This window comes from Macaca fascicularis, chromosome 1 (genome assembly GCF_037993035.2).
Source record: "Macaca fascicularis isolate 582-1 chromosome 1, T2T-MFA8v1.1".
Taxonomy (NCBI): Eukaryota; Metazoa; Chordata; class Mammalia; order Primates; family Cercopithecidae; genus Macaca; species Macaca fascicularis.
Window position 1 is genome coordinate 7,372,530 of NC_088375.1, and position 15,414 is coordinate 7,387,943.

General features: G+C 39.7%; 1 protein-coding gene across 1 annotated transcript in view; it reads right to left on the minus strand.

Annotated features, from left to right (window-relative positions):
* WDR64 (WD repeat domain 64) overlaps positions 1-15,414 on the minus strand; it is a 157,291-nt gene that overhangs the window by 8,710 nt on the left and 133,167 nt on the right. Inside the window, exons 21-24 of the mRNA XM_074037116.1 lie at positions 13,623-13,681; positions 10,302-10,411; positions 5,365-5,550; positions 2,685-2,790 (exon numbers count right to left, since the gene is read on the minus strand). Of these exons, the coding sequence (XP_073893217.1) occupies positions 2,685-2,790; positions 5,365-5,550; positions 10,302-10,411; positions 13,623-13,681 (461 nt within the window). The remainder of the gene's footprint in view (positions 1-2,684; positions 2,791-5,364; positions 5,551-10,301; positions 10,412-13,622; positions 13,682-15,414) is intronic.

Here is a 15,414-nt window from a genome sequence, read left to right on the forward strand (position 1 = left end):
ACAAATTGGAACAACACCCCCAACTTTGAGCTTCTCCGTATGTGAAGCTCTCCCTCACCTCACTCCGGCTCATCTACCCTCAGACATAAATGACAATCCAGAATTTTGCGTTTTTAATTATCTTGCTTTTGTTTATATAATTTTACCTAATACATGCTTCTTGCCCAAACAACATTTTGTTTCGTTTTACCTGTTTTTGACTGTTACATAAAATGAAATTGTTATGGATATACTTGTGCAAAATTGTGCTCATTCAATGGTTGCTTCAAACCTTCAGTCTTATAGATGAGCGTTACTCTCATTCATTTATTTTCACAGGCCTATAGTATTCCAATTTACGAATATGCCATAATTTATTTGCCCATTATCCTGTTGATGAGCACTTAGGCTGCTTTCAGTGGGGTTGCTATTGCAAACTGCACTTCTCTGAGCCTCCTGGTACCTGTCTCCTAAGGAGAAGTTCAAGTTTCCCCAAGGTATACATTTAATAGGATAGGCCTGTTTTCATCTTTACTAGATAATGCCACATTGCTTTCCACAGTGGTTCTATCAATTTACACCACTACCATCAGCATATTAGTGTTCTGACTGTGCCACAAAACACCAACCCTTGATCTTTTCAGACTTTTTGGTATTTGTCAATCTGGCTTCTGTGGAGGAAGGGCTCCTATGGAGTCCCCCTCTGCCATCTTGCCCAGCCCCTTATTTTAAACCATTTTGTTGAATTGTCTCTTTTTTCCTCACTGATTTTAGGAGTTCTTTCCATATCCTGTACAGTAACCTTTTTCTGTTATTTTTTTAATTATTATTTTTATTTTTATTTTATTTTATTTTTTGAGATGGAGTATCACTCTTGTCACCCAGGCTGGAGTGCAGTGGTGCCATCTCAGCTCACTACAACCTCCGCCTCCTGGGTTCAAGCGATCCTCCTGCCTCAGCCTCCTGAGTAGCTGGGGTAGGTGCACACCACCACGTCCCACTGATTTTTTGTATTTTTAGTAGAGATGGGGTTTCACCGTGTTGCTCAGGATGGTCTCAATCTCCTGACCTCATGATCCGCGCACCTCGGCCTCCCAAAATGCTGGGATTACAGGCACGGGCCACCGTGCCCGGCCCCTGTATACTAACCTTTCTATGTGTTACAAAGATAGGGTGGACTTGGACAGATGGAAGAGGTTATAGATGTGGCAAGGACATCCCAGGGGAACTAAATTGTAGGGCAGAAGACAGAGAGGAATGCTCAGGAAACAGTAATTAGTTTGATTTGTAGAGGGTGGGGTAACTGTAGGTTAGTAATGGGAGATACATTTAGAAAGGTTCATTTGGTTTCTTTTGTGGAAAACCTTGAGGAAATCAATTAATGCTAGACCTTAGCCTAAAGAATCATTTTATATCTGTTCTCTAGAAGTGTTAAAATTAGAAATAGAATGAACAATAGTACACTTTTATCTCTTAATTCTGCACTGAAGGAAAACGTGTCTGTCTGTGAAAGGTAGAAGAACAGCTACCAAAGATGTCTACATCCTTTTCTCCTACTTCCTAACTTGTGAATATATTGCTTTACTTGGCAAAAGAGACTTTGCAGATATGATTAATGTTAAGAACCTTGAGACAAGGAGATTATGCTATATTCTCTAGGTAAGCCAAGTCTAATCACTTTAATCTTTTGTTGTTTTTTCTTTTCTTTTCTTTTTTTCCAGACAGGGTCTCACTCTTTCGCCCAAGCTAGAGTGAAGTGGTGGGATCATAGCTCACTGTAACCTCAAATTCCTGAGCTCGAGTGATCCTCCCACCTCAGCCTCCCAACTAGCTGGGACCACAGGTGCACTGTCACCATGCTCAGCTACTTTTAAAACAAATTTTTAATAGAGACCTAGTCTCACTATGTTGTCTAGACTGGTCTTGAACTCCTGGACTCAAGATATCTTTCCACCTTGACCTCCCAACATGATGGGTTTACAGGCCACTGCGCCCAGCCCACATAAATATTTAAAAGCAGAGAATTTTTCCTGCTGGGTCAGAGAGTTATAGTCAGAGAGAGGACACATTTCTGGCTTTTTTTTTTTTTCTTTTTTTTTGAGACAGAGTCTCACTCTGTCACCCAGGCAGGAGTGCAGTGGTGTGATCTCAGCTCACTGCAACCTCCGCCTCCTGGGTTCAAGCGATTCTCATGCCTCAGCCTCCCGAGTAGCTGGGACTACAGGTGCTTGTCACCATGCCTGGCTGATTTTTTTACTTTTAGTAGAGATTTTTTACTTTTACTTTTCGCCATGTTGACCGGGCTGGTCTCGAGCTCCTGACCTCAGGGGATCCACGCACCTTGGACTCCCAAAGTTCTGAGATTACAGGGGTGAGCCACCATGTCGGGTCCATTTCTGGCTTTGAAGATGAAGGAAGGGAGCCACAAGCTAAGGAATACGGGCTTCTCTCTTACAGCCTCCAGAAAGAAACTCAGCTCAGGTGACGACACCTCAGTGTAGCCCCCATGTAGAACTTTTGGCCTCCAAAATTGTAAGATAATTAATTTATATTGCTTAAGCCACTCAGTTTGTGGTAATTTGTGATACCATCAATAAAAAATTAATATGTTATATTACTAGACATATTTGAATTCAGAAAAACAAAAGCAAGGATTTTGTTGTTGTTGCTGTTTTTTCTTTTTCTTTTTTTTTTTTTTAAGCTACCTTAGGAGAAGAAAGAGACTTGAAAAACTTGAAGTCCTGTTCCACTTCAAAGGCCTTGGGAGGTGTGCGTTTGAAAAGCAAAGACATTGAGCTCATTTTTCTCCATCTGCATGTAGAGACAAGAATAAGTACATACCCATACTTTTTATTCTGTGCCAACTAAACAAAGATCCATTATGTCCTTCTCTGGTGCCCACATTTCTTGGTTCCTATGGCATCAGTCCCAGTGACAGTATCTCTGAACCCAACTCTTATTCCACTTGGTTTCCCAAATATTCCTCTAAAGAAACCACAGCAACTCCCACTCAGCCAGAACATTCCATTTATTTATTTATTTATTTATTTATTTTTATATTTTTTGAGACAGAGTCTCGCTCTGTCACCCAGTATGGAGTGTAGTAGTGCAGTCTTGGCTCACTGCAACCTCCACCTCCCAGGTTCAAGTGATCCTTGTGCCTCAGCCTCTCAAATAGCTGGGATTACAGGTGCACGTCACCACGCCCAACTACTTTTTATATTTTTACTAAAGATGGGGTTTTGCCCTGTTAGCCAGGCTGGTCTCGAACTCCTGACCTCAAGTGATCTGCCCATGTCATCCTCCTAAAGTGCTGGGATTACAGGCCTGAGCCACTGTGCCCGGCCATTTCATGTATTTAAATTCACTAATAGCACTTGGGGAGTGGGAGGGGAAACTGTATATTAGGGACTAGGAAACCTCTTTTACAAGACCAGTGCTTGACTTTTGTATAGTTCAAGGAAGCTTCCCCTATAGTCAAAACTTAATTATGTATATATTTAGAAAGTCATAACTATTTTTTTTAACTTTTATTTAAGTTCAGTGGTACATGTGCAGGTTTGTTATTTTGGTAAACTCGTGTCATGGGGGTTTGTTACACAGATATTTCATCACCCAGGTATTAAGTCTAGTACCCATTAGTTATTTTTCCTGATCCTCTCCCTCCTCCCACCCTCCACCCTCAAGTAGGCCCCAGTGTGTGTTATTCCCCTCTATGTGTCCACGTGTTCTCATCATTTAGCTCCCACTTATGAGTGAGAACATGCAGTATTAGGTTTTCTGTTCCTGCATTAGTTTGCTAAGGATAATAGCCTCCAGCTCCATTCACGTTCCTGCAAAGGACATGATCTCATTCTTTTTTTGTGGGTGCATGGTATTTCATGGTGTATGTGTACCACACTTTCTTTATCCAGTCTACCACTGATGCACACCTAGGTTGATTGCATGTCTTTGCTATTGTGAATAGTGCTGCAATGAACATACACATGCATGTATCTTTATGGTAGAATGATTTGTATTCCTTTGGGTTTATACCAAGTAAAGAGATTGCTGGGTTGAATGATATTTCTGTTTAACATTTTCAAAAGACAAGAAATACTATGTCCTGAGATGAAGTCATTCTACAGAACAAGGCCCATTTTGTTACAGATAAGCCAATATTATTTAGCAACAACAACATAACATGAGCACATGTCCTACGCTAAAGCTGTCCCATATATACCATGCCCTTTCATGCTTCAGGATCTACCATTCACATCTGCTCCCTCTGCTTGTGATATTCTCCATTAGTCATTCTTTATTAGTTCCACAAATGTCTTTTGAGTGCCTGCTGTGTGGTGAGCACTCAGCTATGAACTGTTTTATACAAAGATGTATAAAACAAGGTCCTAGTCTTCAAGGAACTCACAGTGTAGGGAAGAAGACACATATGGACAAATTGGAATCCTGTCTTAAGTACTAGGATATATGAACATTCAAGGCTAAGCAATTGCCCAAAGTAAAACTGAGCAACTTTGCTTGGTAAACTTTGCTGCATCTTGAAGCTTGGCTTACTACACCACCTCTTCCATCTTAGCCAGCCTCTTCTCCAGTGCTCCTTACTGGCCGGCCAAAGTAGTCCTTGAACACTCTGAAGGGATCACCTGGAACCCTTCTTGATTGTTTTCAAGTTGTTCCTGCTTTGATCCAAATCCTGTGTGGCTTCTGATTTTTAGCTTCAATTCCTACTTAGAACCCTTCTACCATCTTTTGAATTAGTTAATGACCTTGGGTCTTTCCAGCCTTGAGTGCACTTGGGATTTCCCTAAAGGACTTTAGCTTTGACATCCCTCTCTGATTCTTTCCATTTGGACTCATCTTCCTTGGCTCCCTTAGTGCTGGTCTGTGAGGTGTAACCAGTCCAGGCAGGTCTGGTCCACTGAGGGCTAGATATTTTGACATTCACCATCTAGGGCTAAGCTCCGCTGATACTGAAACCTTAGAGTCCTGAACTCTTCCATTGTGACAAAGGCCTAACCACATCTAAAACCAGGATTGAAGATTGCAAAAGCGGAAAATAGCTTCTCTCTCACATTCTGTGCTCTATCCTTCCTCCCCTATGCCTTTAAGCATGGTCAGATTACCCCCACTGAGTTATTGCACCTTTGGTCTTCTTTGGTTAAATCCTATTTGCCCTTCTGTTACTATCTTAAGAATCAGATGTTCCCAGAAGTACTATGAATTATAGCTTTGTTTAGAAACAATACATCTCCCTTCCACTGGATTACAAAATTATTGAAAAGTTCTGGGCCTCTTGCCTTGAATCCTCCACCTCAAGGACAGTGCCACAGCATCTCAACAGTTTGATTCTTGTACACTTATCTAAAGAAGAGCTAATGATCTTACTTTTCCCGGTCAAATATCAGAGGATATTCATATTTTTGCTTCTCTGTGAACTTGCTTTCTTCTTTTATTTCAATGGGATATTCAGTAACATCACAAGGCAAAATGAAATCACTTGTCTGTGATAATTCAAAGAGCCTTCGCTGTCCAAAATAGCCACAATAATGTCCGTTGAGGGCATGCCAGAGCCTGAGGGAAGGAAAAGGAAGGGAGGAAAAAGTAACTGGAAAATTCGGTCAAAGTTATTCTGTTCATTAGATCATTTATGTAAATTTGTGCTGGTCCATCAAGGATTTCTTACTTGAGTTCAACACCCTGTCTATTAAATACTGTGGAGCTAATCAAAATGTAAACTTTTTTTTTTTTTTTTTGAGATGGAGTTTTGCTCTTGTCACCCAGGCCGGAGTGCAATGGCACGATCTCAGCTCACTGCAACCTCTGCCTCCTGGGTTCAAGTGATTCTCCTGCCTCAGCTTCCCGAGTAGCTGAGATTACAGAAGCCCACCACCATACTTGGCTAATTCTTGTATTTTTAGTAGAGATGGGGTTTCACCACATTGGCCAGGCTGGTCTCGAACTCCTGACCTTACATGATCTGCCTCCAAAGTGCTCCCAAAGTGCTGGGATTATAGGCATGAGCCACCATGTCCGGCCAACTTTTTTTTTTTTTTTTTTTTTTTTTTTTTTTTTTTTTTTGAGACGGAGTCTCGCCCTGTCGCCCAGGCTGGAGTGCAGTGGCGCAATCTCAGCTCACTGCAAGCTCCACCTCCCGGGCTCACGCCATTCTCCTGCCTCAGTCTCCGGAGTAGCTGGGACTACAGGTGCCCACCACCACGCCTGGCTAATCTTTTTTTTTTTGTATTTTTAGTAGAGATGGGGTTTCACTGTGTTAGCCAGGATGGTCTCGATCTCCTGACCTTGTGATCCACCCGCCTCGGCCTCCCAAAATGCTGGGATTAATAGGTGTGAGCCACTGTGTCCAGCCTCCGGCCAACATTTTTATCAGTTAGACTGTAGTCTGCAAACTTTTTGGGAAATATTAGTTTGAATCTGTACTTATGACACCCATTTGTCAAAGCTAGAAAACAAATGGGCAGTGTTATTTCAGGATAATAAAACTGCATTTGGTTGCTAAGGGTAATGGCCTCTAGCTCCATCCATGTCCCTGCAAAAGACATGATCTCGTTCTCTTTTATGGCTGCTTAGCATTCCATGGTGTATGTACACCACATTTGCTTTCTTTCTATTTTCTTTTGGGAAAACAACACTGCCCATTCAAGCTAATCAGAACACTTGTTGACTAACAGTGTATTCGTTGAATTAGGTCTTAGAATGGGCTGTATCTCAGCTGGCTACTTTTCAAATCAGCATCAACCGAACTTCAGGGAGGAGAGATCTCATGATGCTTTTACTACTATCAAATTCTCCTCAACCTCCATCCACAACTGCTACTATTGTGCAAATACCCTGCTAATGTTTACAACTGAGTTCTGAAATAGGACAGCAAGAGAAGTGACTCGTTATCCACATGCCTTGTTTCACTATCACTTCATTCCAAGAGGTCCCTCTAAATAGCCCATGTGGTTGAAAGTAATACAGAGTATTATTAACTGGAGTGTGCCCTAGGCCATATGAGAACATAAAATAGTATTTGGAAGGTCTTCCTTCTATTTCTTGATTTCAACCTCAGAGTGGCAAATGATGGAATTAATCATCATGAGCACTGCAGCAGTGACCTAAAAGGAGGAGGAGGCAAGCAAGCTAAAGAAACTAAGAGTAGATTCTGCAAAGTCTGAATAGCCTCCCACCTCAGAGAGGTAGATGCTGAGAAAGAGGCAGAAACAGAGGTATCTGTTTGGGACTTCTGCCACTTGACAGTGTCCTGATTAACATGAGCATCTTCTATCCCTTCTATGTATTAATTTTCCAGCCCTATAAAAATGTCGTGGCCTGGCCAGAGCCTTTACCAAAGAGAAATAGACCAGCCCTTTAATAGTAAAAGTTAGAAGGGTGAGGGACTAACTTCAGAACAATTCTAAATTTATTTTGCTTTAGGCAGGACTGAAGAGATTGTAGTCTCCTTGTTTCAGTGTTTCCTGCTATGCATGGAGCTCTCCCAAATAACTGATCCTGCTTCTCAGCTTGATTTCCTGGGCCTCAGATATAGAACCTTAGCTACCTTGAGCCCCACTTTGCCTCCCTGAACTTGTGTCCAAAGACGGATCACCCGTCCTGTATCCCAGAGTTCAGCCGCAGTTATGTTTGTTTCATATTTTAAAATCTAATCTTTTTGACAAACAAGATTTAGAACGTTGAAACTGCCTAAGTCTTTAGAGAGTGGCAGCGAGTATTAGCAAAGGGACATGGCTGGCATCTAGGCGCTTTGAACTGAGTATCTAGGGAGATTTTCACTGTAAGAAACCGTAAAATTAATTTCTCCATGCCAAGGATAACTGGAGTGAGCAGTGCTATGGCGTGAATGTTTTTGCTCCCCTGCCAAATTCATATGTTGAAACTTAATCCCCAAAGTGGTGATATTGATGTGAAATGGGACATGCTTAGGTCACAAGGACTCAGCCTTCACGAATGGAATTAGTGTCTTTTTTTTTTTTTTTTTTTTTTTTTTTGAGACGGAGTCTCGCGCTGTGTCATCCAGGCTGGAGTGCAGTGGCGCGATCTCGGCTCACTGCAAGCTCCGCCTCCCAGGTTCACGCCATTCTCCTGCCTCAGCCTCCGAGTAGCTGGGACTACAGGCGCCCGCCACCACGCCCGGCTAGTTTTTTGTATTTTTAGTAGAGACGGGGTTTCACCATGTTAGCCAGGATGGTCTCGATATCCTGACCTCGTGATCCACCCGCCTCGGCCTCCCAAAGTGCTGGGATTACAGGCTTGAGCCACCGCGCCCGGCCTTTTAAAAAGAGGCCCAAGGGAGCTTGTCTGCCTCTTCCGCCATGTAAGGACACAGCTAGAGGGCGCCATTTATGAAGCAGAGAGCAAGCCCTCAGCAGACTCTGAATCTGCCAGCACCTTCATCTTGGCCATCCCAGACTTCAGAACAGTGAGCAATACATTTCTGTTGTTTATAAATCACCCAGTCTAAGGTATTTTGTTACAGCTGCCGGAACAGACCAAGACAGGGAAGGAATACCTTACAACAACAGTGGCGTGTACATATGTGGTTGTGCCGTGTGTGTGCGTCTGTGTGTATGTTACAAACTCAAATGAACACTTCTGCTTACAGGCAGCTGAAAATAAACTGGAGCAGAGACCAAGGGACTGAGTTGTTAAAAACATCTATAATAATGACATTTAATGTTCTTACTCTTTCCTGCAAATAAAACAGCAGATGTCCTTTCTTTTTTTTTTTGAGATGGAGTCTCGCTCTGTTGCCCAGACTGGAGTGCAGTGATGCGATCTCGGCTCACTACAATCTCCACCTCCCAGGTTCAAGTGATTCTCCTACCTCAGCCTCCCAAGTAGCTGGGCTTACAGGCACGTGCCACCACGCCCGGCTAATTTTTGTATTTTTAGTAGAGACAGGGTTTCACCATGTTGGTCAGGCTGGTCTCCAACTCCTGACCTCGTGATCCACCCGCGTTGGCCTCCCAAAGTGCTGGGATTATAGGCATGAGCCACCACACTCAGCCCAGATGTCCTTTCTTACAGAGGAAGTAACTCTAACCTTTTGCCTCCAAATAGGACCTTACTCCTAAAGATTCACCTTGAGTTCAACATTGTAAAGCTCTTTATCCTTCCACATTCTAAACATTTTCCTCTTTTAGAGCCCTGTAGCTTAATGAGTGGTTCTAACATTCACCTAGTTGCATAAACCAGGTGTCATTCTTGACATTTATCACTTAGCTCCCCTTTGAATTAAAGTTCGTGTCTTCTTGATTTTACCTCCTGGATAGCTATCATCAAATCTAAACCACTTATTTCCAGACTGTTACCGCTCCTCTAATCCAAGCCATTACATTCACCCTGGACTTTAAACTGATCTCTTTGCTCCCACTTTTGTTGCCCTGCAATCTATTCCCCACCCATTACCTTCCAAAAATATAAATCAGGTCATATTACTCCCCCACGTAAAATTCTGTGCAGAGGCTATTTCTTTCAGGGCAAAGATCCACATTCTTATCAGTGCCTCCTGGACACTGTATGACTTTGGTCTGTCTAACTCTCTAGCCTCAAGCCCACACAGTTAGCTAGGCTCTCTTGAATTTCAGTCCAGCAGCTTTTATGCAACATAAAATATTCCTTCCTTTTTGTTTTGATTACATTGAAATTCTCTAATGTACTTCAAAGCCTCTCTACCTCTCTTAATCTTACCTAACTTCATTCTTTTAAGGGGATAATTCATTACCATGATTTTAAGACATTTCAATATGTAGAAATTTGTTTCTAGAAATGCCATGATATTTCCTTTCTTTCTCTTTGTATGTGTGTGTGTCTTTAGCATTTTGTGTATAGGTACTTAGCATTATCTAGGTAACTGAAAACAATAGGCTTTGCAAAATCCATCACAGTGTCAATGAAATAATGAGCTTACCCAGTTTTCTCAGCATCAGTTGCTCTCTTTTCTATGACTTTTCTATGACTTCTGATTCTGAGTCCCCCTCTGTGACTTGGATCTAACTCTCTGAGATACCTATCTTGCTTAATTCTTTGAAATAATTCTACAAAAAAAGCTTCACTTTTATCAAAAGCATTTGTGATACCTTTTAACATCGATGAACATGACATCACATTTCCTTGGTCATGAAAAAGAACTCCAAATCAGTGGCCATCTTTTCAAAGTCCTTTTGTGTCATCTATTTACTTATTTATTTAAATCAGTTTACCAAGATTGCATTTGAACTATAGACTTCAACTTTAGTTTAAAACCTTTACCTTTCATGCTCACAGTACTGAATTCACAATATGATGCCATCTTGGCCTACCTTACTGAGCCATCGATGGAGGCAGTAATTACCACTTGTTTTTCTTCTACATAGATTACTTGAATAATTTCCAAAGAATGCGCACGCCAGGAAAGCAGCTGCTTGAATTTCTAGATAGCAACAACAAGGCATATTCCTTGGAGTAAGTACATGCTAGTCAAAATGTAATCTTCAACAAAAGCATTTTTCATTGAGCGAGGCTTATGAGTGGATGATGTAGACATCTGTGCTAGATGATTAAGTCCTTGCCTCAATTAGCTCTTCTCTTGCTTGTTGGGGTACCAGAAGTCCTGTTTTTAAAGACTTATTAATTCGTACATCTCCCTGGGAGAGGAAGTATCTTATGTCTCTGGCAATTTATCATGTAACTGAGAATTAGTGATTCATTTAATTGATGATGAGCAGATGACTAGAGGAAAGACATGCTTTAGGAGAAGGTTGGAGGGGGACTGAAAGTAAATATAATCAAGAATAGAAGGAAACAGAGCTGGAAGGTAAAAGCTAAAGGGGAGATTGGCAAAAAGACTTTTCCTATGTTCAGATTTTGTCTAGAGATAGAACTGGCTGTTTTGTTCTTTTTGGGGGAGTGTGGGATAGGAGATATAGGCTATAAGTAATTAATGAAAAGAATAAAACTCAGCTCATTCTCTTTCAAAAACATCATGAATCATCTGTCACAGGAGTAGAAAAGAAAAAAATCATGAGGCTTGATTTTTTATGTTTCTTCAGGGTGTGGTTATACTCAAGTTTAGGGCCTCTCATGGGCCTCGGGAGACATTCCAAATTGTGTGAACTAGAGTTGTTAACTGGAGAGTTTGCTCTGCAGTCACACCCCCTGTGAATATATTCCCTCTTTATCACTGATAAGCCTGGACTAACACCTTACTTTGTCCTGGGTCATTTACCTAGAAGTGTGATGTGATGACAGTCCTGGCAGTTTAGAGTTCTCCTATGACTCTTCTATTCATTTAGGCTTTAACAAAGGCTAGGCACAATTCCTTCTAAATTTGCAGACCTTCTGACTGAATTCCCTCTGGTGGTTTTTAGAGAGCCAACGTAAAATCTGGACTCTCCCATTTCTTTTTTTTTTCTTTTGAGACGGAGTCTCGCTCTGTTGCCAGGCTGCCGTGCAGTGGCGCGATCTCGGCTCACTGCAACCTCTGCCTCCTGGGTTCAAGTGATTCTCCTGCCTCAGCCTCCTGAGTAGCTGTGACTACAGGCGTGTGCCACCATGCCCAGCTAATTTTTTTTTTGTATTTTTAGTAGAGACGGGGTTTCACCATGTTGGCCAAGATGGTCTCAATTTCTTGACCTTGTGATCTGCCTGCCTCAGCCTCCCAAAGTGCTAGGATTACAGGTGTGAGCCACTGTGCCTGACCTATTTCTTATTATCTCAAAGCTATTCAAGAATATCTGGTCATCCAAGGTTTCTTTCTCTGCCTTAGGATGGCGTTCTCTAACACAGACTGTATTTATAGTAAGATACACATTTTGCTTCATGACCCAGTGAATATATACATATACTTACACATGTGTCTGAAACAAGTTTCATGAAAGGATACTTCACCTATGTGTAATGTACATCAATATGAACTATTCTGTTCTACTGCATTGCATTCCATTCTCTTCTATTTTTATAAAAATACTGGTTACGACTAATTTAATGATTTCATGACCCCGTAATGGATTGAAACCTGCAATTAGAAACTAAGATTGTCCTTTCTGTATGTGTGTATATATGTAATTATATGTGTGGTCTCTCTTTCTGTGGAGAGGTTTTGACTGTCTTATCTTTTAGAATATCTGTATACCATGGAGCTTCTTTTTTTATCAGTAATATCGGGAGAGAACAAGATTGATCTTTTTTTCTAGACTGACCTTTTAGGTATTCACTGCAGTTGTAATCTATATCCAGACCTGGTTTAAGCATTGGTATATGTTGATCTATGTAATAATGAGGCATTTTATAGCCAGGTTCTATGGTTTTGTTGTATATTTATAAATAGGCAGCCATGTACAAATGGCATGATCCCATTGTCTGAGTACAGAAAAGGTTGAAATGAAGTTGAATACGAAAGAACTTAAAATAAGTTACTAAAGATTCCCTAATTTTAAATTTGTGAAAATGCTTGAAAATTATTTCTACTATTATTGTAACTCAATATTCTATAACTTTGTTTTGAAGATTTTCTCTAAATTTTGAAAGATCTCGGTTGCTAGTTTATAGCAATTCCATTTGCAAAACTTTAGGCTTTGAATGATATTTTATCTGTTGAAATTAATAATACAATAATAATCATCAACAGTAGGATAAAACAATTACATAACTTTTCACCTATATATGGTTCAAGCATACAGTTTGTTTTTGTTCAGCTTACAGCATGCGTTGATTATAAGCGATTTATAGTTACTGGTAAATGAAACTTCATGTTTCCCAAGTTGTTTGAACCTTATTATTTTTCGTTTGATAGCATAAGTATTATATACGGAAAGAATATTGGACTGGCAAGCAGAACCCTGGTCCTGGCCCTGACTTCATCACTGTCTACGTGCCCCTAGGCAAGCTATTCTCTGATTTACCCTCTGCAGGTGGAGATAGTCAAACTAAAGTTGAATACCGAAACCTTAAAAGAGTTAGAATAGATTCTCTGAAACAAAAAGAAAACTCTGTTAATCAAATGAAACAATATTTGAAACAATAACTATTCTGAGACACTCTGCAAGGAATCAAATCCTAATAAACATAAACCCCTTGTTAATACTTGTGATCCAAAAATGAAATGTATCTATTTAAGCTAATATTTAGCTTTTGATCTGATGTGTTAAAGAAAAATAGGGCTATGCTAAAATAGCTGTTCCTTGCTATAATATTTTAAAAAATAGAATAAAATGTGCTTTAATGTTAGGGAGAATTTAGACTAGAAATAAGAAAAAAATTCTTAAATGGTTCTGCCCTAGATTTGCAAGGAAGGTCATGGAATATCTTATAAAGAATAAGATATAGAAACTGACTGTGGAGGACTATATAATCTATGAACTCTTTCTAACTCTGGGTTGCTATATAAATTCTCACAAATAAGTCAAAACATGAAGAAGATGCGAAGTGACCAGTGGCTGGCATACTCCCTCTCCCGCACTCACTTCTTCATCCTTTTTCACCAGCAGACCATTGCTATTTGTCATGTAGCTCAAATTTCAACAGTGTATGTGCCTTGACAACAGAGAGTCTTTTACTTCTATCCTTTATGGTGTCTAGCACAGAAAAATGCTCAATAAATATGTGCTGACTCATAAATTAAAGTGGAGAACTGAAGTTCTTACCTTTTCATCATGAGGTGGATCCAGGAAAGAGCTAATATTGCAAAGGATAACATGTCCTTCTGTATAAAATTTAAACATTGGAATCTTTAATTAGATATCATGTTATCTGAATCAATACTATCCAAAAGTTATTTTGATTTAGGCATTTATAATGCTGAATAAAACAGAATCTGAGAAAACAGAAATGAAAGTAGAAATTTCATATTCATTTTTATTTATGTATTTTTTTTTGAGACAGAGCCTAACTCTGTAGCCCAGGATGGAGTGCAAAGGCATGGTCTTGGCCCACTGCAACCTCTGCCTCTTAAGTTCAAGCAATTCTCCTGCCTCAGCCTCCTGAGTAGCTGGGATTACAGATGCCTGCCACCATGCCCGGCTAATTTTTGTTTGTTTGTTTGTATTTTTAGTAGAGAAGGGTTTCACCATGTTGGACAGACTGGTCTTGAACTCCTGACCTCAGACGATCCACCTGCCTTGGCCTCCTGAAGTGCTAGGATTACAGGCATGGGCCTCCGCACCTGGCCCATATTCATTTTTATGTGTAGAAATTATTTTGTTTCTGTCTTGGTAAGTCTTAATGAGATTGCTTCACCCACTTAGAGTTCTTTTAGAGATCAGGGTAATGGAAATGAATATACCACCAAACAGAATCCAAACTGTTATGAGATATTCAGCCTGCAATTTAAATGATAGTTTCAAAAACTACATATCAAAGAGCAACAACGACTACACCTCAACGTTTAAACTATTTACACTGCAGGAAAACAAAGGTATAAAAAAGAGTCTTGAAAGAAGCCACATGGAGGAAAAAAAAATGAGCACAAACATAAGAATGACATCAAACTTCTTATCAGAAGCAATGCAAGCAAGAAGAGTGGAATGAAATATTTAACATGTTGAGAGAAAAAATTGACCAACCTAGAATTCTGTACTTTGCAAAATTAACCTTCAAAAGTAAAGGAGAAATAAAGACTTTCTCAGACAAACAAAAATTGAGAGAATTTGTCACTAATAGGCCTGCCTTTCAAGAAGTGTTAAAAGAAGTTCAGAAAAAAGAAAAATGATATAGGTAAAAAAAACTCAGATCTACATAAAGAAAGTAAGAACATAAGACAAGGAATAAGTGAAGATAAAATAAAAACTTTTATTTTTGTTAATCTTAATTGATCTACCAGATAATGGTTTGTTAAAAATAATGACAGCAACAATGTATTTGATAATTATAACTCATAAATACTTGAAATGAATGATAGTAATTATACAGGAGATAAAAGACATTAGGAATACTTTGGTATTATAAGATACAAAGTGGCATAATGTTATTTGAAAATAGGCACAGGCTAATTGTGAATATACATTATAAACTCTAGGGCAACCACTAAAAAAAAGTTTAAAAGGAAGTATAATAAATATGCTAAGAAAGGAGAGAAAATAGATTCACACAAAATGCTCAGTTAAAACCTCAAAAGGCAGAAAAAGACTGGAAGACAAAAACAGGAATAAAGAGCCAGGGCAACAAATTAAGAATAGTAACAAATATGGTAGATACTAATTCAATTGTGTCAATAATCAATTACTTTAGATGCCAACAATCTAAATACACCAATTAAAACAAAGAGAGTGTCAGAGTGAATTAAAAACATGACCCAACTATATGTTGTGTATAAAAAACCTACTTTAAATATGGATACATATAGATTAAAAGCAAAGGAATAGAAAAAGATATACCACGCTAACACTAATCAAAAGAAAACAAGTGTAGCTGTATTAATTTCAGACAGAGCGGACTTCA